The sequence below is a fragment of the Camelus ferus genome, chromosome 11 (assembly GCF_009834535.1).
Source record: "Camelus ferus isolate YT-003-E chromosome 11, BCGSAC_Cfer_1.0, whole genome shotgun sequence".
Taxonomy (NCBI): Eukaryota; Metazoa; Chordata; class Mammalia; order Artiodactyla; family Camelidae; genus Camelus; species Camelus ferus.
Genome location: NC_045706.1, coordinates 27,096,698 through 27,123,142, shown reverse-complemented (window position 1 = coordinate 27,123,142; position 26,445 = coordinate 27,096,698). Strand labels below are relative to the sequence as shown.

The window sequence follows — 26,445 nt, the reverse complement described above, 5'->3', positions numbered from 1 at the left end:
CATACATTATTGTGCGTCCAGAGAAGCATTTCTGCAAGGTCATTCTTTCGTCTAAAATAAAGTGGCTCTTAAGTCTTTAGACTATCTTGGCCATATCTTGTTTTCAGAGGAAAAATCTGATCGGGGGAAGCTGACAGATAAGCTCTTTTGTCCTGGGGCCCAGCCTGGCGAGCTGCTCCCCTGACGTGCATCGTGATGCCGAGATTTGCCACAAGCTGTTTTTTGGGGGAGTGTGATATGTGAATTCCTTATAAGGAGCGATCTCTGCTGACTTAGTAATTACCCCTCACCCCAAAATGAGAAAGCCAGGACAGATGGCCTGTACTAAAATCCCTACAGAATGTGCAGTTATAGTGAGTTTCTTGGTGTCCTTTGAACAATACAAATACTTCTTCCATGAGGCAGTTGCAGTTAGAATCGCAGGACTCCAAAGACAAATTTCATTGATTCCTTTCTCCCTTTTTATTAACTAAAAAAGGAAAACCCCAAACCCAAAAGCCAAAAACCAAAACTTAAACCTCTTAGGAGCAGCATTTAATATACAAAAGACAAAAGAAGCAGGGACGGCCTGTATTCTGCAAGTTTCGAGATTTGGTGAAGAGTCAACCCTTATTCACAGAGCATGTGTCTGAACGGAGCGCTGGAGGTCCTGGCTGCACTGAATTAGCAGAACCTACGAAGCAGGGAAGGGGTGAGTCTGTGAGCTGGGCAGTCACTGAGCTGGGCAGTTAAATGAACTGGCTCTGGACTATTCCTAGCTCAGTAACCCACTCCCCTGGGGGACTCTGAGCGAATTTCAGACCCTCTCCACGCCTCAGAGGAAAAAAGAGGGTAAGAATAGTAACTCCCTGGGGGCTGCTGTGTATATAAAGCAAACCAGCCCGGAGGCCGCCCGGGGACCCCTGGTTACTCTTGTTAACGTGAGGGGCCCACAACCTGCACAGTATGTAGAAGAGACTTCGATATCCGCACAAAGCTTTAAAAGTGAGGGGAAACAACCTCATCGTCTCTCATTTCTCTTTTCCTTTCTCTTCTTCACTTTCCTTCACTGCTTCTTCCCTGTCTTTCCACCCGCAGTCTGGGCACTTCCCTTTCTCCCTCCTAGAGCTGAAGCTTTGGTGGAGGTGCCAGCTTCCGGGGAAGAGGGGCACCCCTGGGCAGCCTCGTGGGGAGGGGGACGTGCCAGGCTCTGCTCCTCTCTCTCCAGCTGACTCAGGCTGCGCCACTGCTGACGGGTCCAGCCAGGTCCTCGGTCTGCCCCTTCCCGCTCTGCAAGGCACACACCTCCTCTGTGCTGTGCCTCCTCTACCTCATAATAAGCTTGTCAAAACCGAGTCCGCTCTCCTCCCGACATGTAAAATGAGCTTATCAGCTCCCCGCTCCCAAGACCCCAGTTCTTCACGCTGAGAGTCTGCTCCCTCCTCTCTTGTCTAATCTTCCTAATCTTCCTTATCACTCACTCTGCAGACTTGGCCCTGCTTCTCAGCTCCTCCACAGGCAGTCTCCCTGGCCTCTGGCCTCGGCCGCCTTGCCGCCTGCCCCATTTCCATCCTTTCACATCACAGAAGTTGTATCACTCTGCTGGAACCCTATGACACTGTCTAATAGCTCTTCCTGAAAAAAAAGCACCAGTCGTGTCATTTATCCTGCAAAAGAAAATCACGTCCACCGAAAAGAGTCACTTCAGTTGCCGCTTGTTTGCAAAGACCCACACAAATCTCCTGAGTCATACAGAAGGCCCTCATCGTGAACTTTAAACCACTCCATACCTCCTGCCCAATCTGGGGGCCTCCCACCTACCATTCCACACTTTCCCCATCAAACCTCAGTCTCCAGATCCCCCTGATCCCCCTCCTCCAACGTGGTGAACTGAACGCTTTGTTCTGTGCTCAAATTAGCTGGCCTGGGAGAGCCCGGACCTGGCCATCTTTCATGACTGCATTAGATTTCTGCTTAGTACAAGCCGTTCAGAGCACTCAGCTACTTGGGAAGAGGCAGAAAGGTTAGCTTCAGTTGTGTCTTACAGCTGTGATGACCTTTGATTTACACCCATTTAAAAAAATGGTTTTGGTCAACCAGACCATTAAGGGCCTACTAACAAGCTCTTAATATTCTCTCAAATTTGAGGCAGGTCTGATTGTTTGCTTTGTTCAGTTGTGGGGAGGGTGTGTTGTGTGTGTTTGGTGGTGGGTGAACTTTCTCTTTGTGCTGAAATTCTCTCCCTTGCAGCCACATGACAGATGATGATTGCTTTTTGTGGTGCCTAATACATTGCTCTCCACTCAAGGAATATTGTTACCTGACTCCCATTCCAACCCTGGGGGAATCTGGATTCACAGAGGAATAGAACCTTCTTACAAAACCTGGAGTATGATTGCAATTTTACTTTTGAAGCACCCGCTTCCCAGAGGAATAGCCAGTGATGGATGCCACTGTCAGAAACCCAGATGCACACACTCATACATCAGCCAGGAAATTACATAAACAGCTCGCCCAGCAGGCTAGCACTGACTCACCCACTTGCTCTCCTGTGGGAGGAGAGGTGATAGGAAACCCAGGGCAACAGCAGGGAACAGAAAAAGGAAAGGAGTCAGAAGAGGACTGGGCTTTTGAAGGGCCACTGGGTTTTTCCTCCCTCATCTGCTGAGAGCAGCCGCCACGGGCTAGGTCTGCAGGTACACTGCTGTGTGACCGGGGTCACGGGGAGCTGTTTCATTTGTCCTGGGCGTGCGCTGCCGGCTTGTTCCTCTGGTGCACGTCTGGGGGCACGTACAGCCCCACACTCGTACCTTTGTGCTCACGTAGGTACAGATGATGTCTACATTTCCCTTTGGGGTGAATGTGACCTACCTAGACTAAGCTCACACTGGGATATTTGTCTCTTTGGAGAGCAAGTCAATGTTGATTCCAGCAGGATGGGGCAGCAGAGGCTGGTTTGTTGCTAAGAAGACGTCTGAAAAAAACTGATACCATTAAGGCGGAAGAGTGGAAAGCAGTCCAGCGGGCCCGCTGGGGACTTGGGAGTGTAAGGGGGTTTATCGGTAGCGGCAGGCCAAAGCGTTGACATTCTTGACCACATAGAAGCCCATGGTGACTGGAGGGATGACCAACGTCCGGCCGGCCCGCAGGGGGCGGGGCTTCAGTTCTGGGAGGGTCCCGTCGTCCACCATCACTAAGGGCTGGCCATTCAGCTGCACTGACCTGCAGGGAGGAACAACAGCACGGGGCTCCTTATTGCAGCAAAGGAAGCCACTGCAGCAAAGCCTGAGCAGCCCCGGGTCGGCCCGCTCTGTCTGGTACGTGCCCGGCTATCATTTACGGCACGTACTCTGCCCAGGCTCTCAGCTGGATGCTTTACTCTGTCAACACCCGCAAACACCCCAGCAACGCTCTGAGGAAGACACTGTCCTTATCCCATGCTATCGAGCGTGGTTAAATGACCTGCCCAAGGCTGTACAGCTTGGAGTTCTGGGAGCCTGGATCTGCACACCGGTAGTGTAGTTTCAGAAACACATCATTTATTTATTTAGACAAGTGAAACGTCTCTGGGATGCAGAAGCTGAAAAGTGTCCTTGCCTATTTTTTTTTTTTTTAATCATAAGAGCAGTTCAGTTTGACTCCTCTACCTAAAGAGTTTTTACCTGTGGAATGATGCATAGGCTTATGATGATTTCAGAAATCTCCTAATTAACCAACATCTTGCATTAATTTTTTTGCGAGATGAGAGAACTGACATCATGTCACTCGTCTGGGCTGTTCTGGAGGAGGACAGAGACACGCAACAGCCCTCCTTCCTCTAATCTGAGGATGAGTTTTCATATCTAATATTTAATGGATGTTTCCACGTTAGGGGCACAATGCAGTAGGTGATAAAGCAGGCATCTGTGACCCCAGTTCACCTGTCCTGCTTGCTTTTATTCTTCCTGTGGCTCAGCCATTTTCGGCCAGAGAAGGACTTAGAGAGCAAAGGGAAACGGCTCATCGCCCATCCTTGGCCTGTGGTAAAAAATCCAGACAACCTCCCAGCTGCTCCTGATGGAGAGTGACTCCAACAGCTGTGTGTGGTGCCCAGACCGAAGCTCAGTTTTATGGGTCAGTAGAAAAGGCCAGAACCAGGCCACCAGCTGGAAATAAGGCTGTAAGTCACCTTCAGAAAATCAACATTATAGTGACGACGGTTTCTAGGCCCTGCCCCACCTCCAGCGTGATAATATTGCAGTGATGTATGTACAGAGAATGAACTGTCAGAACTAGATGCAGAGGTCTTGGTTCAGCGTTCCTTCTGTGCTGTGAATGACAGGCAGGTTCAGAGAGAGATCATCAGACCCCTTGCTCGACAGAGCCATGAACTCCCAGAGATAAGTGTGTGGAAATTGCTCCCAGGGGAGAGGTGGGCAGAGAGGGCAGCTCCAGGCCCGGCCCCACACAGATCAGTTTGGGCCGGGTCCAGATCTGACAGGCCAGGAGCAGCCCCACTCCTGTTGTAGGACTGAGGAGTGATGAGTGAGCGGGGCTCCTGTATGGAGAGTCAGGCCTGCCTCTGGAAGGTGCGGGTGTGAGACTGGAGATCTGAAGGTCAGTGCTGACCTCGTCAAATATGCAAGGACCTTCTGCTCCAAATGTAAGCCACCCTCTCTGATGAAGACAGCCTACTCACTGTAGTGAAAGGCAGGGTAAGGGGAGGGGGTTCGGTTGCCAAAGAAGCCAGGATAGGTCTTCACAGTATTTTTACAATTTGGCTCCAAGAAGTGTGAGTATCCAACAATCAGACATATGCACCATCAAATACAAGTTCAGAAATATGAATTAATCTTTCCAAAGCATGCTAAATTGACATCATTCCTCTCCTTGAAAACCTTCAGTGGTCCCTCCTATATGTGGAGTTAGGTGCCAGCCCTCCCCCGAGGAGTTAGGTGACAGCCTGTTAGATTCGGATGATCCTAGGGTATCACCATCTTTATGTTCTGGGAAGTCAAAACAACGTGTGAGAAGCAAGTCTTCATTTCCGTACTAATAACAAGTGGGTATCCTGGAACAGGCCCCACTCTGATTTCCTTATTGGTTGGTTAAAAAGCTGACTCAGGTGTGGGTGGAACCAGGGAGCATGATCACAATTCTGGACTGGGGTCTAATTCCGGGAGCCTGCCGCTAACTTCCTAGCCGGTTCTGGCACACCTCTTCACCTCACTTCCTGCCGTTTTTGTGTGTGTGGAAATATAGGTTATGTAGGCCGCAGTGCGAATGAAATGAAATAAAGGATGTGAAAGTGCTTTGAAAGCGTAATGAGCCATGTAAGTGGGAGACAGCATTTTGTTGCTATTGCTATTTTCATTGTCATTCTGGGTAGGAAAACTTTTTGGTCCTTGTACTGTGGCACTGACGAGTTTCACGGCTGCTTTCCGAAAGCTCTCTCTTCCAGGGCTCCCACGGTAGCAGTCTTTCCCTCTCTGTTTTCCTCCTTCAGTTCTGTGTGTTGTTTCCTTTTCAGAGGCACTGTTCCCTCTACCTGCTTCTCAGATGCTGAGGAGCCGGGTGCTTGGTCCTGGACCTCTTCTCTTCCCACACCACGTACTCCCCCTGGGTGCTATTACCCACACCCAGGGCTTTGCACATTGATGCTTCCCAAACCTGTATCCCAAGCCTGCATCCTTCTTCTATCTCTTCCTCCACCCTTCTTCTTCTGCATCCTTCTGCATCTTGTCTCCACTTAGCTGTCCCACAGGAACTTCGAAGTCACTGTGTCCAGAGTCAAAATCTCCTCCTCAAACCCTGTTGTTTCCTCTCCCTCTTTATCGTCACATTGGTACCACCATCTATCGGATTACCCACGCCAGGAAGCTGTGAGTCAAGGACTTCTCCCTCAGGTCCCACCCAGGTCTGGTCACTAAATCCCGCCAATTCCACCTGGGAATATTTTTCACATCTGCTCATTTCTCTCCACTCACTGCTATTATTTTAGCCCAGAACATGCCTGTTGACCTGCCTCCTCGGCCCTGGCCTGGCCTCCCTCCCCCGTGCCTGCCGTGTTACTGACAGAGCCATCTGTTGCCGTGACCGCCTCAGACTCTCCACCAACGCCCATGCAGACAATTCATCCACTTTAACCTGGACGGTCTGGCCGAGCTCCAGCCACCTCCCCAGCCTCCAGTGCTAACGGTGCATCAGACCTCTAGGGGTGGGCTTGGGCTGGGTTGGCAGTTATTGTGAGGACGTCATCAGTATATGCATGAACAAAGATTGTTTCCAGTGAAAACTAGCTAAGTTTTGCACATAAATGAGGTAGATACTTCTCAAATGAAAATGTAAGTGGATACTGTTGGGAATAAAATACCCAAGTTCATTTAAAAGCATAGTAAATGTTTTTCAAATGTAAATGCCTGTAGAGACTGTTGGTATTAATAAGACACAAATTCATTTAGAACTGTTATAAAATTCTCCACAGAACTTTTGGGGGGAGGGGAGCATCACATGCTCTGTTCAAGCAAGAGATTTTAAAGGCACACTTCTATAATGTGGGAGGGCCTGACATTTGTTGATATTACAAAGGAATCTTTGAACTTGAAGAGGCCAGCACACTCGCCCCTGCGGGACCAGATTAAATGACCTGCAGGTCTGCTTCTGGGTTCCTGTCTCTGGTGCTCCCTCCACCTGGGACACAGCCCGTCCTCCTCCTCCTCCTCCGTGGGACTAACAGCCTTGGGTCCCTGACGAGCCTGCTCGCGTGCGTGTTGCCCCACGGGGGATCCTTCTCTGATCTCCTGGGTTAGGAGCCCCCAAACTCACTTGTAACCACCCCACTGAATTGTACAGGCTTCCCCATCTTACCCGTCACTGGGCTGTGAGCTTGGTGCGGAAAGGGACCGTGCCTTTCACGTCTACATACTCGGTGCCTAACAAGGTGCTTGTACAGAGTTGGGACGGAATATCTTCTGAACAAGTGCGTGGACTTTTCAGGCTCTTTTGCATTATTTCTGATATTCTTGGACTGAGTTTCTCCGACTCTAAAGAGGCTCCCTGGAGGTTCGCTGAGTGTCTTTACAGATTTCATTAATGTACCAAGTACTCTTGCTCTCAGTGGCTCTGGAGATGTTAGATAAGGCTTGAATTATCGCTGACTCGCACAGTCACTCACTAGATACCTTATCCAGCCAGACAAGAGCCATTGATCATCGCTAGTGTTTTTCATCCCTTAAAAAGATCTATATGACCATCTCTTAGCTGAGCCAACAGGAGTTAATTTTGTGAAACCCTGAGCCCTCATATATCCTTATCTACAAAGTTCCTTCCTTATAATGAAGGACTGTGTGCTTTACCACCTCTATTCTAATTTTCCTGCTTACATTTTCTTTTAACATTTATCTGTTACCCAGTTAAGTCATATCACACTAAATATTACAATAATCTTTCATTTTTATGCATTGAACAGCTTGTAAGTTTGCAAACATGTCATGTTAATGATAAAAATTACTGATTACTGCGCTGTCTATGCAAAAGGCACGATGCTATGATTTACTCCATCACCTTTAGTCCTTACAACTACCAACTAAGGCAGGTGTTAGCATTCCTACAGAGGAAGGTATCAAAGTTTAGGGGGGGGTCTAAGACTCACCTAAGTCACACCACCAGTCAGTGGAAGATTTGCACTGCAGCCCTTACCGTGGTCCTATCTGCCTCACTTGTGATTGCTAAAGAGCTCTGTGAGGTACATAGGCAAGTATTATCATTATTGTAACTTTACTATGGAGAAGAGCTCAGAGAGGTTAGGTATTCTGGGCAAGGGCACCCAGCTAATAGGCGGCTAAGCTAGGTCTTGGATTCAGGCCTCCTGACACCTCTTTCTACTGTTTGGAGTTGTTCTCCAGTTCCAGATGGCACTTGCCAGGATCATATTTCTTTCCTTGAAATCCTTTCCTATCACATTTTCATCACATTCTGGGACCTCCTTACTGGCCCATGACTTTTCAAATCAAATGCTAAATGACTCAGCCTATGTTGAACTATTTCTCTTAATTCCCTAGCTTCTGAGGGCTTTTAAATTATCCAAATATTAGGACAACTGTATTTTTATCGCCATCTGTTTTTTCAAAGTCTGAGTTGCTCTGCAATTCCTAAACTTATTTTCTTTACTTTGCATGCTATTTGAAATGGGATTCAATGTCTCAATTTAGAGTCAAGCCCTCTGCTCCCGAGGTCTCTGTGGGAGCCCCTCGCCCCCCACCCCCACCTGTCTACAATCTCTGGTCTTCATGTCTGATTATGGTTCTTGCTAAGCATGGATGTTAAAGCAAGCTTTCAGCTGTTCTGAGGTGTCAGGGAAGCAAGTCTAGTGAGCACACCCATTGCCAGTCTTGAAGATAATTTGCTGGTTTCTGGCTTGGCCCTGGGTGGACTTGTGTGGGGGTAGAGGCAGAGGAAGCCTGTGCATTATGGGGAGCAGCCTGGGAAGCTGGTGACTGGTTTCTGCAGGTGTATCTTGAGCCTTGAGTGGGAGGTGAAGGGACTTAGAGATAACTGGTTCTGCCCTCAGCCACTTTGAGAAAGTGATTTGCTTTCTTTGAGCTTGGGCTTTTCCATCTGTAAGACAGACTAGACAAACCCTAGGATACCTTCTGGCTCCCACATTTTTCAGGAAGGTTGCCCACAGCCTAACAGCTAGCCTGAAGCAGAGTGGAATGTCAAATTCAGAGTGATCCTGCACAGACGGAAATCTGATCATGACATTCACCTGTCTAAATGTTAGGTAGTTCCCTGGTGATCTTAGAACGTTCTCCAAAGTCCTTACAAGACCCATTTACCTACTTCTCCAGCCCTTTAGAGGCTCCTCACCACCCCCCACCTCCTTCCATTCTGTGCTGCAGCTGCTCTACCCTTTGTCTACTCTCAGGGTTTTCCTACATGTCACTCTGCCTGGAACCTTCTCTGTACTCCCTCCCTCCTTCCAGCTTCCTTTCCCCAGTTAACTCCTGCCTGTCCTTCTGGTCAGGTGCCCCTCAAGATGCCCCCTTTCGCCTAGTACTTCTCTGGGCTCTGCACTCGTCACACGTATTGGGATTGCAGACTCCTGGTCAGTCTCTCCCCTAGACAGGAAGCCCAAGACCCTGTGCCTGCCCTGCTCATACTGCACTCTCCTGTCCAACTCCCACGGCAGATGCTCGGTAAAGAAGCCTTGGATATTTGTCTGTGGGTAGATGAACTATAGTCTGGAAGGGAAAGACACTGGGGTGGGAGACCTGAAACTCAAGTCCACACTCTAAGTATGACGTGAGCAGGCCTAGAAAATGTCACAGTTGGCTCTAGTCTGGGTTTCTGGATCGTTAAATGAGGAGAGAGAGGGAGGGAAAAAAGAAGCGGGGAGCAGGAGAGAGGGAGGAAGTGGGAGAGAAAGGAGAACGTACAAAACCTGAGCGGTGGGGAGCAGAGAGCATCTGCTTCCTTTGCTGCTCCAACAACCAGCACAACCTCCGGGTTCCGACTCTAGTTCCAGCGTGCTTCCCCAAGCGCCACCAGAGGGCACTGTTGCTCTACACAACCGCGGCGAGAGTCCCGTTCCGCGGCTGCCGGGAAGCGGGGCTCCTGCCTCTGCCCCTACAGCCCGCTCTACATTCCCGGGAAGGCCCGGAGACGTGCCCTGCGCTTGGCCTCCCGGAGGAACAAACCGCAGGATCAGTCCAATCCCGACAAAAACTTCGTTGCGGTCCGCTTGGCGCCTCCCACCCACGTCCCCGAATGTGGCTAATATTAAGGAACCATGCGAAGCCGGGTTGCGATTCCCGCCGGGGGTGCGGCTTCCCGGCTGGCGTGCAGGGAGGGGGTCCACGCAGGTGCCGGGCTGGCGGCGCCCGTGTGACCCGGCGCCTGGCTCTCCCGCCCGGGTCCCGGCGCCCCCGCCCTCCCGCCGTCCGCACCTGTGTGCGCTTTACAGGCCCTCGAGGCCGAGCTGCCCCCCGGAGGCCACCTCGCTGAGTTAGGAAGCTGGTGTGTGCAGCTGCCCTGCCCTTCTCCAGGTCAGGGGCAGGTTAGAGCCCGGAGGGAGTGGCCGGGTTTGAGGACAGAGGGGCCTCGCTCCGTTCCCCTGCTCCGGGAGAGACTGTGCATCTGGGGTAGCTTAGGGAGGAGGTTCCTTTGAAATGGCTGGGAGTGATGCTACCCGCTGAGGAGGGCTGCTCAGGAGTGTCTCCTGGTCCCCACCGACTCAGCTGGAATAAAGGCCATAGGATGCTCATGACCCTCAGGGGACGCTCCTACTCCTCAGGGGTCATGGAGAGGATTATTTCCTCCCAGGTGTGTCCTGAAGCTTTCTCCTCTGTGCTTTTTCTCTGCCTGGAATCTGATAGACTGTCAAAAAGCCTGCTCTTCCCGCCAGGCCCCTTTGGATGTGGCCTCCACTACCAGGACCTTTTTCTGAGAGCCGCATTTGGAAGAGAGGCACATTCTCCGCAGCTCCCTTTTAGTATGCAGCCTTCTCAGCTTTATCTGTGTGCTGGAGTCATTTTGCCTGTTCGACTAATTGTTTTCATTTCTAAATTTTTAGTTGCAATGGTTCAGTGCCTTCTCTCCAGTGATAGTAGTTCAAATGAACACTTGTTGAGTTCCACTCAGTCAACCTCTCTAGGAGTTCTCATGTGGCTGGTTGGACACTCCAATCTTTTCTCTGCTGTTTTTAAAGATATAAGACTAAGAAAACACAGAGGTGAAAGCTTCCTGTTCCCCTTACCCCTCCAAAAGCCTGCATCACATATGAAGTTCCTGGTCACTGAGGCACTTTAAGGCTGATATTATCTGCCCTACATCCTACTCTTTGAGAGCATACTGAAATAATGAGGAGTTTCGGTCTAGCTTCTGTATCACTGACCAGAGAAAACACTAGGACTCCTTTATGCAAGTGGAGCTGGAGGTTTTATAGGCAAGTTGCTAGGGCTATAAGCCTTTCCTGCTTGCAGTTAGGTTTGGGGGTCATAATTTGGTCTGTGTTCTATCCAAGTCTGCATAATAATGGTATAAGCCACAATGGGATCCTACCATGTGCTTCTAATGGTTTAAAATAACTTCGCACACTTGGCAGACAAGATGAGAGCCCAGCTAAGGAACCTGGATTTATACTGATATTGTTAACTCCCAACAGATGAGGGAATCATCTGGGGGCACTTTGGGAAGACAGTTTGATTCTACAGCCATCTCAGAGCTCCTTGTCATACGCATATCACACTCAAACCACAGGATACAATAGGGACCAGCTATAAAAACCATGGAGATTTTACCATGTGGTTAAGTCTGTCCCTCCCGTTGGAAAGACCTGGTGCCGGGATCACTGACATTCACAAGTGGGGTGAAAGGGGCATCACTCATATTTCTACTGTTCTTTGTGTTGTACAGATTCAGTTATAACAGATGGAGTCCTTATCCACTGCAGCAGAAACCACAGAAATATGCAAATGTGGTCAGACACACTATAATTAACACATTACAATCAAACTTCTCGGCCTAGATTTCAAGGCCTTCTGTATTCTGGCCCTAATACATTTTTGTGGCCCTTCCCCTCACTCCATGAAGTATCCTATATTCCATTCATATGAGATGATGTGACATGCCCCCAAACAAAATGGCCCTTGAACTTTTGTACTTCCAAACCTTTAGTAAGCTCACCCCATTGCCTGGAATCACCTTCCCTCCAGCATTTCTTGATGTATGGCTCATCCTTACAGCTTCTGCTCTGTGGCCCTCAGCCCTGAGGATTTCCCAGACTCCCAGGTCAGAATTTCTCTCTCCCTTCCTTACACTCCTATTGTCCTGTATTTACCCTCTGTAGTCTGTCTGGTCTTAGAGATAAAGCATCCTTTGTGGGAAGGGACCAGGAGAGGGTCAGAAGCATTCCCTATATTACAGGCAGTCTGCAGGTGAGATAAAGAGAGTCAGGTAAGAGGGCAGGGGTGTGTGTGCGTGTGTGTGTGCGCACAGACAGGTTTTCTATATATAAGAGTAGGAGACAGAGTCTAAAAGCCATGTCCAAAATTAGTTCCATTACTATAAGTTCACAGCTTCCTGTATACCTATTCAAATATGTTAAACCAAAGGGATAAATATCTCAGTTTTATCAGATTTCGACAGTGTTCCCTAGAATATCACCAGTGTAGCCTCAGAAAGGCAAAATAAGATGTCCCAGGTGCACAGGTTCTGCTCCAGGGTCCAAAGATGTCAGAGTGCAGAGTGCGGGGACTCTGTATCACTCTTGAGAAGGTGCGTGGGGAAGAGGTAGGCTGCCAAGTGATTGCTGGTGTTTGGCAGCTGGTCCACAGTTTGGTGCTCCAGCCCCTCGTCTGGAGTGAACCCTGTTCTGTTGTGGGCTCCTGATGCTTGAAAGCCAAAGAAATACAGGTTCAAGACCCAGGACCTGCTGCAGAGATGGGCTGGATAAGGACTTTCCAGTTCCCCGGGGCTTGTGTTTACCCACCACCTAAATCGCAGCCCCTGGAGGATGTGGAGAGAGAAGACGACAAGGGCCAATTCCTCTCTGCCCACCAGAACTGCCCAAACATTCTGCTTCTCTGCCCCTCAGTTTAGAAACAACTGCCATGGAAACATGTTAGCTTTACTCTAAAGTGCCCATTTACCGGGATTTCGTCTGGGTCCTCTGGAACAGAATGTAAATCTCTGCTTGCAACAAGGGTCCCCCAGTGAGTGGAAGCTGGGTGGGGAGACCACTGCCTTGATGGACAGCTATGTATAGAGATTCCAGCTGCTCAGAATGAGCTGGAAGAAATTGTTTTCTGGGGTCAAGAACAAACGAAAAACTCTTAGAAAATAACACTGAAAATGCTGGATTCCTAAACATTTTGGTTTAAGATGTCAAGTCACGGTAAAATATAAAAGCATTTTATAATCCTGTAATCTGCACAGCGATCTGTACATTACTAATCTGGGAGTTAAAACAAAACAAACAGTAAAACCCTTGGGAGCCGTACACATCCTTCCACTTAGTCATAGAGAACTCCCAGGGGCTCCTGGCATGGTCACACCTTTGGCAAAATGGCTTAGTGCCTGAATGAAGAATAGAATCTGGGTGAAATCAAAGATGCAAATCAGCTGGGATGCTGTTCCAGTGTTTTCAGAAGGACAATGGTTCTCAACTTTGGCCACATATTTGAATCACCTGGGGAGCTTTAAAAAATACTAGTGTCTGGGTCCCAGCCCAGAGACTTTGGTTTAATTGGTCTGGGGTGCAGCTTGGGCATTGGGGTTTTTAAAGCTCCCCAGGTAATTCAAAGCACAGCCATAGTTGAGCAGCAAAGGTTGAAGAAAGAGTGGGAGTATGTTTGCAGCTGGGAATGGAGGCAAATCAAATAGCTTCCTAACCATTACATTCTGAATTTATTTTGAATAAACAGATCTTTTCTTACTCTTACTGGAGCACCAGGTTAAGAGGCCACATTTTTTAATCTAAAAGAAAGATGTGAACTTTTCAAAGGCAAATTTTTTGTTGAATAGTCTGAAGTGAGCACTTCTGCTATTTATGCGGAGCTGCCGCATTTAATATTTCTCCTTGTCGTATGTACTCTGGTGAGAAGAACGTACTCCTCAGTACGTACCAGGAAAGTGTGTGTGAAGCACTTTACAGCAGGAATTCAGAACCAAAGCTGATGGAACATTTGCATGGATAACAAGTCCACATTTCTTTAGCACTGAAAAGCAAAACTTTGTGCTTTTTTGAAGGGCAAGGTCTCTAGCGTCATTTCGATTTCTCTTAGGTCCTGGGTGGTGTCACAGAGAGCTCCCCACAAAGACTGGTCAAGCTCTTTTCGGGCACAAGGAACTAAGGGGTTAAATATGTCATTCAGTACCCTTACTGTATTTTCTAGATATGTATATAATTATTTACTTAGATAATACTGTATATATTGCTTATAGCTACTATCTCGGTGAGCCTCCAAACACCCGCAGGTGAGCACAAGGGTTAAAAGAATCCAAACTCCTCTAAGTTTCAGTGAGTAAACTTACATTAAGTAAAATTTGAAAAGCTCATTTCCCTATATATTTATTTCTCTTTATTTTTTCTACAGACTGACTCTGAGCCTTAAGTATGAGTGGTCTTATAAGTACACAATACTCATATATATTTATATATATACTTTTGCAGTGTCTATTTCAGACCTTCTGAACTGGAACACTAATTTCAATGTCGCTGGTTGGAGTAAATACCACCTTCCTGTTCACTTGGACCGGCTCGTAAATCTCCTGGTCCAGGCACCTCTCTCACCATGCACTCTGCCCTCCCAGCCTCTGCGGCTCCTCTGTCTGCCTGAGGGGCTCTGAGTGGCCTTTCAAAAGGGCTGCAGGTGATGTGGTAGCATCTGCACCAGCAGGGCCGTTTCCTCCAGGTAAAAGAGGTCTCCATCCTAACACTTGCTTTTTATAAAAGGATCCTCTGTTTTTTCCTGACATTTTTAAACCAGCACCTGAAGCCCTGAAGAGGGGAACAGGTTTCCTCACACTCTCTCAGCTTAAACAGCACTAGTGATGCTTCTTACCTCTTACAGAACATCAAGGCAAATTCCAAACGTATTACAGAAATGAATATAAAAAGTGAAATAAAAAAGAAACAAGAAGAAAATAAAGGTATATTTATCTTATTTGAGGAATATGAATAGATACACATATAAATGGAATGGAGGAGACCACAAAGCAAAAGACAGATTTAACTGTATAAAAGGCAACACTTCTGTATGTCAAGATAATACACTAAGAATGAAATAGTTGGAAAAATAGCGAATAGAATACTGAAGAAAATATTTCAGTACATATGATAGGTAGCAAAGGGGAAACTGGCTTACATTAGAAAAAAACTTACAAATGATTAATAAAACGGATAACAGCCTAATAGAAAAATAAGCAAAGGATGTAGAAAATCCATAAAACCAATACAATACTAATAGACACATGAAAAATTTTCAACCTCACTAATACACAAAGCATACAAATTAAAATAATATTATTATTCATTATGAAGTTGGAAAAGATTTTAAAATATTACCATTCTGTGATTCTGAGGTAAACTGTAAGCACAAAGTCTTCACATTGCCTACTACTTCCCAGACCTCCATGACTAAGTTTGTCTGAGGTACGAAAATTGAACAGTTAATCACATGAGATAAGGTTCTATAACACAGTGGATTCCAAGGTGAACAGACAGTGAGCAATCAGGAAACCTGCTACCTGAGGAATAGGTGAAGAAGCTGAGACGGTTTAGCTTGGAGACTCGAACTCTAAGGGGAGATAGATTGGAAAATTGTTATAAAGATGGTACAGATTTACTCTGCTTAGTTTTTCTAAAGATAGGGTAGAAATGGGAAGAAAATGCCCTTTGGCCACAAGTAAGGAGGATCTTTCCTACAATCAGACCTGTCTAGTCCTTAAGTGGGCCAACTCACGAGACGAACAGTCTCATCAAACTGAAGCTGACAGGCTTTTTGTCAAGGATGTTATAGAAGAAACTTCTTGATCTCCAAGAGTACTTCCAAAATTTTCCTCTACAAAGCCATCTTTGAATAACTGCAGAACTTTTATAGGCTGCTTTGTTTTAAGAAGAAACTAATTTAAATGATCCCAGACAAATGAAGATAATGGAAACCTGCAGGGAATACATCTGGTCAATCAGAGTTCAGAAACTCCAGGTACCAACTAATACCAGCAGTATAGAACTTAAAAACTTAAAGATGTCTTGAGTCTGCTGAGATATGGAGTAATGGCCCTTTGGTTCCAGAAAACAAGTCTTCGGGTTTTGTTTCTGGGTGAGAAGTCTTGGTATAAAATTCTTAAGGTTAAGGTCTTCCCACAGATCCTTCTGCCAGATCTGTCCATCTTCCAAAATAAATGTCATGCTTCCAGTCATCTGTGTTAGGTCAGGTGGTGGCCAGTTCAGCCCTCAGGACTTTTCGTACTGGCCAAGCTCTGAATCTGGAGATGAAATATCATAATGTGGTCTGTTCCAACAGGGACACAAAGATATTTTTAAAGTCTTAGCACCTGGGAGTTACTTGAGTATTTTCAGAACCACTCTGTTTGGCTAACATCAAATGACACCTCTCTAAAGGCATGCAGTTAGATGCCAATGTTTTCCTTTGATAGAGGATTTAATGAGGATGAAATCAAAGCAAAAGTTATATCCCAGAGAGATGGAAAAAGTAAGCAGTATGTAGAAAAATAAAAAAAAAAGATGCTCATTTCTTTACAGAATAGGCAGTAAGATTTTTGGTTCATAGGAGTTTTGAAATTCTTTCAGCTAAAATCATGGCAGCTGAAGAAGAGGCTCATGCAGATATGAAATTTAACCATTTAATATGGCACCTATTAGCCCCAAAGCAGAAATATTCTGCACTTCTCTCATGGCACCACCCACAGTCTGCTTCCTGTTAGTTTTTTGTTTCTAATAATAAAGAGGAACTTTTTGAGGGCAGAGATCCTAGAATCCCCTCCCCTGACAAATATTCCTATTAAATAGCTCTTGAAGATCAGGTGATGATGTGGCCTGGCATTAAGATGATCAGGACATTCTGAGCTGAAGCATCACATTAAACTTTACATTCAGATTTTTTCCCTAATTTGTCTACCTGGGATTCTTGAGTTATTATTAGTTATGGGAACACAACTTATTAAGAATTTAGCCAGATTAAGTGCTGAAGAGGAACAGTTATGTTTGGCACAAAGTAGGATCTCAATCAAAGCTGATGAGTGGAAGAAGAAATACACTCTCCAATTTCCCTGGGAAGCCTCCCCGATAGCATCTTTCCCTCTGAGAGTGGGCTGCATTAGGTTTAGGGGAGCTGGCAGTGTCTGTGTGCATGGCGTCAGAATATAATATGCTGAGATTATTGGAGAATTTACATTAAACCAATTTACAGTCACTCCTGGGATTTAATAATCCTTTTATTTGAGAAGAACATAGAAGAAACAGGGAATTCCTCTTTTCTTGAGGAAAAAAATTGTTTTCACTAAAATTCTGTGACTGGGAAATGAAATCTTAGAAGCAGCTCAGAGAAGAACTTTTAGGAAAGATCTGAAATTAAGACTTGTGAAGAAAAGTTAATGGAAATGGAATGAGTTAGCCTAAAGGAGAGAACACTGCTCCGTCATCTAATACTTTTCAAATATATTCATAATGTATCATGAATACATAATACGTTATACTCATAAGCCCAAGCTGAAATTCACCCAGACAGGGTCACAACAGAGCTCAGTTATCTATTCTGTGTATTTGTCAATATCATTATAATTTTATATTATTGGACTCGGTGTAGCAGTGCTGAAGAAAGTGCAGTGGATTCGGGGCCAGGAGAACTGGATGCTTGGTACTTTCTAGCTCCATCACTTAATAGTTGTGTGACTCTTGAATAAGTCACTTAGGGTCCTAAGATTCAGTTTCTTCAACTCTAAAATGGGAGGAGGCAAGAAGTGTTCTACTTGCTTCATGGTGCTGCTCAGGAGGTTAAGTGAGATAATGGCTATTAAAGCTCTTTATCATCTGTGAAGTCCCAGCCACAGGCGCAGCAGGCCCCAGTGTTCTCATAAAGTTAAGTGTTCAGACAGGATTGAAACTGGGCACTCCTTCCCAGAGGTCTTTAAACACAGAACAGTCTTCTGGTCCAGATATCTTAGCCACAGACTGTCTGAGGGCAGGAGAATGAACCAGACCACCTGAAAATGTCGTTCCGCCCCAGGATTCCTAGCGTCTGCTGATTCCCCGTCAGCTGTCAGGACAGAATAGCTAGTGTGATGAAAGTTGTTTCCTTCTTTTCCAGTTTTTGGATAGTTTTCCCTCCAAATGGAATTGAATGTGACACATAGGGAAGAATGCTGGGATCTGAACCAAACACCTGCTCCTGGTTTGACTTTCCTCCTCCTGTTTTTTTTTTTTTTTTTTTTTTTTTTTTTTTTTGATGTAGATTGACTTGTTTGGCCCAACTTTATTTTGCTTCTCTGTTTGCTGAAAGACATTGGAGCTATTTATGTCTTGAGTAGAATTGATTCCCTAGAGGACAATGTTTATTGATTTGTGATTGCATGAGGCACTGGGCAAATTCTCTTGTAGATGGCAGAGCTGCCCTTCTTGACTTATCTAGAAGGGGAACTGTTACTGTCTTGGGTGTGCATGGTTATTCTTTCCCCCAGAAAGATGAGAAGCCAGGGAATATGACAGGGGAGGGACCTGCAGCCAGAGATTTCTGGGAGAAATGTCTGGGTATTACCACCACTTTCTCTTGTAGCACCAGTTTCTTTGTGTGGCCTTTTAGTGGCTTGAAGAAGCTACTTTTCTTGTGACCAGAGAGACAACAGGCTCCCAAAGTGAAGTGAGAGTGGTGGACAGGAATGGAAGAGAATAATAGAACTTTAGAATTTGATAGGAAGCAGTAATCAACCTCCCACTGACTGAGGACTCTCTGAGCATCTCCGAGATGGCCGGCGTGGCTGCTCACTCTTTGATTAATAGGCTGCCTCCTAAGAAAGCCTGTCCTGTCCTCAGTCAAACCAAACAAGGCTTTGGAAAATGAGCTCGTTTTGTGGTGAACTCTTTCCCTTTTAAACTGCACTCCTGGTTTTGTATCATTTTAGAGGATTCTAGGCCAAATCTGTTTTCTTTAATTTAGCAGTCCTTTGAATATCTGAAGAAAGTCCTTATAATTTACCCTTTTCCTTCCTTAAATTAAATCTCCCCATTCCCTTCAGCCATCCTTGAAGAATATGTATTCCAGACACAGAATACCCTTCCCTGGTACACACTGCAGTTTTCTAAAAGTTTCCATTTTTCTATCCCACAGGGTACAGGGCACCCACCTTCTGTCTGGTTCCTTGACTGAGAACTGTCTCTTACATAAAGAGTCAAGACTTGAGTAGTGGGTCTTATGACTGGTTCTCTCACTGAGATAAGAAACAGGAACCTTCACTGTGGACCTGGACTGTGCCTGGTTAGTGGCCCCAGGGGCGCTTCCTGTGTGATACCTGATAGCCCTGAGTTCACTGAGTCCTGAGTTCACACGGAGCTACCCTTCAGAAATCTAAAATCTTTCCTTCCCTGATGGCAATTCTCAGAGAAGGCGAATTACCCTATGTTCTTCACCATTCAAAAAAGTTTTGCTGGCCTCTCCCTACTCCTGAAACTCTAAGCCAAAGTGCCCACTTGGTGGCTTGAATGGCACACTGACTCACTCTATATACTCTTCCTGGTTCCCCCAGACAGGAGCAATTACAGGTTCCCAGAGCTTTCCATCCTCTTCTGAACTAATATGGCTTCAGGCTATAGCAAGGAATTAGCAGACACAGAATACAGAATCTGGCTCTAGAGGCTTATAAAAGAGAGAAGGAGACACCAAAGGCTGAAATCACTTCCTAGCATTTCCTTTCATCCTTTCCTGCAGAGTCTGCCACACCAAAACCACACCCTTCCTGTGAGACCTCATCCCAGAACCACTGAGCGCTCTGGCTCTCGTTAGCAGTTACAGGAGTGCTGGCTGTGGCACTGACCATGCACCCGGCAGCCCCTATCCGGCAGCTTACAGTCCAAGATGGTGCAGCACCTTCTTTAGAACGACAGAGGTGTTAAGTTAGCAGTGGTTCATAGGAAGAGGAACAGGCTCAGAGGAGTGAATGGAGGGCCCAAAGTTCCACAGTGAAGTAGTGGCAAGATAAGGGCTGGAATCCAGTTCTGTTGATTTCTGATCTCAAACTGTCTTTAATACAATATATGTAGAGTCCTATGTGTATGTCTGCTATTCATATCTATGTATGTGTATGCGTGAGCGTGTCAAACTTTCATTTCTAGGAGGCATCGTTTCATCCATAAGGTTCTGAGTTGATTCTCACAATAACCCCATCTGGCAGGTAAGGGAGCTGAGATTTGACCACACAGGTAAATGGTAGCAACTGGATTCATATCCAGGCTTTCCGGTTCCAGCTCCTTCTTCTTCCAAATGCACAACATTGCTATTTGATCTTACTGGGTGTTACCACATTCCTCTTCAGGACTCCTGTGGAATGAAATTCTCTATTTCCTTGTCCCTCTCTGACATTCTCAACAAAGCCATAACATAGCTCCTCACCAATCTGGTGACAGGGTGAGGTGCAAGACCACAGAATTGAAAATACAGTGTGTTGGCAGCCAGTGAGAGTCACTTCAGTCACCTTTAAGGACAGGTATAGGCAGGACACGGGCCAAGGTGTGGCCAGCTTCCAACATCAGAGGAGCAATCCTGGAGGCCGGGACGTGGAGCAGGGTAAATAGGGTTAGATGCCTGTACCCTTGGTTGATGGAGAAACAAGCTCTTAAGTGATGCCGCTCTCGGACCATCATTTCCTCACATTTCATGGTTTTGCATTTATGCAGTTCTTATCATAATCTTAACAAATGTTTTAGCCACACATTATCTTAAAAGTCTGAGAAGACTACTTTTGAAGAGTGTTCTCAGAGCAGTTGTTTCCCTTTTCTTCCCCAGCCGGCTAGAGTTCTGAGTTGAGGAAAAGGCAGGCCGTGGGCATTTACTGAGCATTTACCATGTCAGGAACTTTACGTGGATAACTTCACTTACTCCTCTCCACATGCAAGGTTTTACAGATGAGGAGACAGAGGCTCACAGAGATTGTGTAACTTGCCTCAGGACCCACAGCCAGCAAGTGGCAGAGCAGGGGCTGACGCCTCAGCCTGATGGACATGGCCTTTGGTGAGCTCCTTTCACGTGGTACGCCTGGTCTTCCTGACACTGGGCGGGCTCAGCTCCTAATCTCTTGGGTTCTGGAGGACCCTGAAATGTCACAGTCACTGCTGAGGAGTCAGCCCCTCTGCCAGACTTGACTTTGAGGGTCATTACTGAACGGCAGTGAGAGATTTACCCATAGTCATAGTCCTCAAAAAATTAGACCAGGATGAGAATTTTAGAGCTGGAAGGGGCCTTACCATATATATAGCAAGTCTTGAATTTTGCAGACAAGGAAACTGAGGCCTAGGGATTAGGACTTGCCCAGGTCGTCTGATTATTTAGTAAACCAGAACCCAGTCTCCTGCCTAGATTGAAGACCCAGAACTCAGCACACAAGTCGTGAACTACTGGGAAATGGAGAGAGGGATAAAATGCTGACGGGAGTCCTGCTGGTATAGCAAGACTGAGAGGAAAGAAAAGTGAGAGCAATGCACGTGTAGCCAGAATAAAGAGCCAGTATGTGAACCAAGACTGAAAGTACAGATCTAGGGTGGGCTAAAGAGACTCAGTAAGTGACTTTCCAGATTTTGTTTTGTTCCCATTGAACATACAGTTGGAAGCCAAATGCAAGCCACCAAGGTTGCAGTGAAATAGCGAACAATTACAGCGTAATAGTTGTGGGCAGCTGTGGGAGTATAGCCACCTGCTCCAAGTTTACAGCTTTGTTAAACTTGGTAAACATTAAAATGGAATGGGAATGCTCCCAGTCTGTACAGTGCCATCCCCTTCCTGGGAGGCCTTCCTCTGGGATCTGGGGTGGCCTTGCCCTTGACTAGGCCTTTCTCCCCGTGGCCTAGAGCTGCTTTCTGGTGGTAGTGGTCAGTGCTGACCATAGTCTCTAGATGAGACTGAGGGAGGTAGGGAGTATCACAGAATCATGCATTTATAGAGTCTGAAGGAACCACAGAGTCCCCAAAATATAATTTCTCTCCTAATGTTCAGATAGAAAACTGAGTTCCAGAGAGATGATGTGCTCAAAGTTATAAATTTAGGGGCAGAACTGACTGTCTCTTATTTTTTTCTTACAGTGACTTGATTTGATTTGATTTGATTTTCTTCCCAAGTTTTTATTCACATTTCTTTTTTATTAAATTAAAAAATACTCCAAATTAACCCCAAATTAAATCTTTTAATTATATCCGAATTTTTAACTCAGTAGAACTGACTCCTGATCTCTGAACTTCTGATCCTTTGTCTAGTGCTCCTTGCTTTAAGCCCCATGAGGTTTGTAGATGACGACAAACAGGAGGTACAGCATTACAGAATGTTATAGCTGGAAGGAACGAGGTTCTTAACTACCAGTGGTTTTGGTTGTCACATGAGTGGGGGCGCTATTGGCATTTAGTGGGTAGAGACCAAGGATACTAAATAGCTTGAAATGTGATCATCCTGAAGAATGAAGAATCATCTAGTCAAGATAGATACCAAGAGCGCCCTTGTTGAGATATACTTTGTCCATCATTTGACTTTACTGTTGGCTGGGGACTCTAAACCCAGAGACAGGGAAGGGCTTGACCAGGGTCCTAAAGGGAGTAAGCAGTCCCTGAGTGAATTAGCAGCAACCTTGACCATCAGCAAAGGGGGACTCCAGCTCCCTCCACACCCAGGTCCGGCTCTTAAGCTATTTCCGGTCGGCACTTACTTGGACTTGAGGCCCTCCTGTCCATAGGGCCTGCAGCAGGTACTGGTGCACGAGCTTGTCCCTGAGAGTCCCAGCCAGTTTGATTTTCTTTCTTGATCGGTGCAAGTTGATGATGAACAGTGTAATGGACCCTCGAACATAGTTGTGGCTGGTATCCAGAGAGAGAGAGGGAAAGATGGAAACACACTAGTCTGTTAGAGGCTTCTAAATCATTTATAGGCTGCACAAAACAGGACTTCCCCAGGAAAGGGCATTAACTTTATGGCTCTCGGCCATCCTAGACCTTCAAAGATAGGAAGGCCTTGTTACTATGGTTTTGTGCAAAGAAGATAACTCACTTCCCACTACGCTTCTTTTATTTTTGTTTAAATGTACTGCAGTGATTTTAGAAAACAAAATATCTTTCTCTGAGGAAGTAAAGCATGCTGATTGGGGAAGAAAGGGGAAAATACAGAGAAACACAAAGAAGAAAAAGAAAAATTCCCCATAATCCAACTATCTTAAGATATGATAACATTTTGGTAGACAGCCTTCCACTATTTTTTAGTTTATTAATTTGACAAATATCTACTGAGTACTTTGACACATTCAGACACATTTCTCAGTTTTTACATAATTGGGATCACATTATTCACACAGTTTTTTTCAGGTTTTTTTTTTTTTCTCATCAACAGCTTAAATGTGCTTCCATGTTACTGCTATTATATATTCTACTTATAAAAGAACACTAAATTCTTCAATGATAGAAATGTAATATTATTTAACTAATCCCCTCCTTTTGGAGCATGTTGTTTTTAATTTTTTGCCATTATAAATTATGTGATGAAGGGCTTCATTTACATAAACTTTTTGTACCTCGTGATTATTTTTGATGGACAAAGTCCTGGAAGTTGGAAACATTAGGTCCAAGGGAAGGCAGTGAATGATTCCTCATGAAATCTTCTGGTTCATTCCCAAGTGGTGCCCCTTCCTGTGGGAAGATTTTTCTGTCCCTGCTCTGTTGAACCTTAGAGTGATCCCATGATTGGCTTTGGTCAATGTGATGTGGGTGGACATGTTAAAACCTCTGGGCAGTGGCTTTACTAGGCAGCCCACATTTTGCCATGTGTCTTTTACCCTCTGCTGTGAGGCTGACCGTGTTCTTGATAGAGGGTGCTCTACTGATCTGCATCCTGGAATGAGGATTATGAGGAGCAGAGCGATAGCCAAACCATGACAGACAAGTAGTGTGCAAGAGAAATACATCTTTTTGGAAGCCATGGGGGGTTGGAGGTCCTTCACTATCAGAGCAGAACCTCGCCTATCCTGACTAATATACATATTTTGATAATATTGATATTAATTCTCTAGAAAGCGTGTATGAATTTGCTCTCATCACCTATGTATGAGAGTACCCATTTCCTCATACCCTTAAGAACATGGGATACTAATCTTAAAATATCTTTCTCAACCTGAGAGGTAATATTGAGACTTCAATGTTGTATTAATTTGTACTTTAAAAAAATTCACACTGAGGTGCAATATTTTTTTATTTGCCCGTTTGCTATTTCTTCTTTTGTAAACTGACTATTCACGTCCTTTGTGTATTTTTCTATTGATTTATAAAAACTATTTACTTATTAAAGATGATCCTTTGTCTGTATGTATATTGCAGTTTCCCTCAGCTTTCTTTGACTGCTTCAGTTTGTTTACATTGTTGTGTTCTGATGCATAAAAGTTACAAACTATTAAGTAGTCGAATTTCTTGACCTTTTTAATTTCTACTGTTTTTGCTTTACCTACCCCATGATTATAAAACTATTCACTGTTTTGGAATCCTTTTAAACAGCACAGGACGTTCAGAAGCCTGAGAGAACTACATGCCTACATGCAAGAGCCTTTTAGCATGTATCAACAAAACCATAATGATTTCCTTCTCTCTTGTAGGAAAAAAGGCTTTGCTTCTAAAGGGTCCCTTAGGGCCCCATCTGGATGGGTTAATGAGAGGAAACAGAAAAAATGACCTGGTCCTGCCTTCAAAGGAGGAGTTCAGAGAAACTCTAAGTCAACTGTGCCCAGAGGAAAATATCATTCTTTGCAGAAACAGCACCCCTCAGCCTCTGGGTCACTCATCTTTGCTTCTAAAAGTGCTAATTAAGAAGTGAGTGATGAAGGGCATGTCAATATGATCACTTGGATTTTTTAAAATACAGTTTCCAGGGCTCATCCTTGGAGATTTTTATTTAGTCCATTTGTGACTGGGGTCTGGGAATCGGTATTTAAAAAAAAAAATCTTTCAGGATATTTGGCAGATGAGCTTGGTTTGGGAACCACTTGCCTAGAGCAATCCATGAAGGTTATAAGAAAAATTCCCCAAGTATATCCTTTTGGTATTGTGTCCCATGATTTTTCTTGCATCCGTAGGAGGGTACATTATTGCACTCAAGGCTTTTTGGATGCCTACGTTGATATTCTGGTAAATTATTAAATGATTCTTCTATCTAGTCGCTCTTCCTCTGGTCCATCTTCTCAATCTCCTGAAACATGTGAACTAGCTTTTGGAGTCAGGAGGGAATGCCAATTTATTTGAGCAGATTTGTGTCACCAGAACTCTGAAAAAGATGCTGCTAGCCAATGTCAGTGTTTATCATCATCAAAGAACACCAACTATATGCCATTGGTGGGTTTTAAGTTTAGCTTAGCTGTGTGCCAAACTGAGGAAGACACCATTAACTCCAAGTTCTCTGGGCTTCAGAGTGTGAGCAAAAGTAGGCACGCATGGGTACCAATTTCCCAGGCTGCAGTAAACCCTTCTGCTAACTACCCTCAGACCACCTTCTCAAAGGCAGTGGAGGAGGAGAGAGCTTGCACTTAGGATTTTCTCCTCTGCAGAGCTGGGCAGGATGAGCCCTTGGAGTCTGCAGAGGGGAAGAGCGGGAGGTGGGGAAATGGTGGGTGGGAGGGAGACCTGAAACCACAGCATTGCTTCAGGAAAAGCTATCTTTTCAAGCTGCTTTCCAATGGTCTGATTTCCATTTACATAGTTCCCCTGGGGGAGACAAACCGGAGCTAAACGCCAGCCCGGAGACCAACTTGCCGAGGCTCTCACAGAACCCAGGGAGCCTCCTTAGGTAGGAACTGGCATTGGAGACTGCCTTGGCCTTCCCTCTCCCTTCTTGGCTGGTGGGCAGGGACATTAAGCAGAGGCCTTTTGGCTGTGAAGACACATTCTTGGCCGGGGACTGCAGCACCAACCTGAAAGTACTGTGTTGAGAATCCAGAGTTCTGAACAATGTACATTCTCTGCCCACAGAAAAAATAATCTTGGAGGAGTATCTGTTCCCTAAGAAAATGGAGTCTGGCTGAAGGTATGGCCTACAGGCAATTGCTGATCTTCTGATGCCGGCAAGTCCAGGTGGCTTTTGGTTCTCGTATTAATGCCCCTTTCTGTCTGGTAGGACACTTATCTTGCTCCATGTCTCAGTTATGGTGAGACTTTTTCACCAGCAGAGAATGCATGTATCTGGAGTTCATCTTTCTGGCTGTTCTTCTGCAGCCTGACATCTCTGTGTTGCCATGGGAGGAGGAGGAGGAAGTGAGTCAAGAGGAGGAAGTGAGTCAAGAGGGGGCTGGAATTGGAATATCGTGGATTCATGGTGCGGGTGTCATGTGGGGAGGTGCATCTTGACTTACAGATAAAAAACTTCTGTTCTAGAAATGTCTCCAATGAAGATGGGAGACTAGGGAAGGGAAGGGGGCTGATGCGGTGAAATCCACGGTCATTTCCAGTGAAAGTCAATGTGTTTGAGAACTGGGTTGGTCCATCGTCTCCAAATCTAATTCAACGTTTTTGGGTTCGGTAAAAGTCAGGCCATGTTTTGCCAAACATCTTTTCCCCTAATTTCAAAGCCCCTGTGTATTTTAAGGGAAATTTAATCCACATGTTTCTGATTCATTTACACTTAACTCATCAAAATATTGTTTTGTAAGAGCCATTTGATGTCCAAGAAGCCTCAGGAACCTTTTTTATGAGTCTTTTAAAAAAACTTCTTCTGAAAAACAGGAAGTCGTGTTTTGCCAATAATA

At 45.5% G+C, this 26,445-nt stretch overlaps 1 protein-coding gene across 1 annotated transcript in view; it reads right to left on the bottom strand.

Moving 5' to 3' along the window:
• Positions 1-2,890: 2,890 nt before the first annotated feature.
• Positions 2,891-26,445, bottom strand: part of HPSE2 (heparanase 2 (inactive)) — a 563,834-nt gene continuing 540,279 nt past the window's right edge. The window contains 3 exon segments of the mRNA XM_032491126.1: positions 2,891-3,201; positions 22,381-22,409; positions 22,411-22,528. Of these exon segments, the coding sequence (XP_032347017.1) occupies positions 3,036-3,201; positions 22,381-22,409; positions 22,411-22,528 (313 nt within the window). The 3' untranslated portion in view covers positions 2,891-3,035.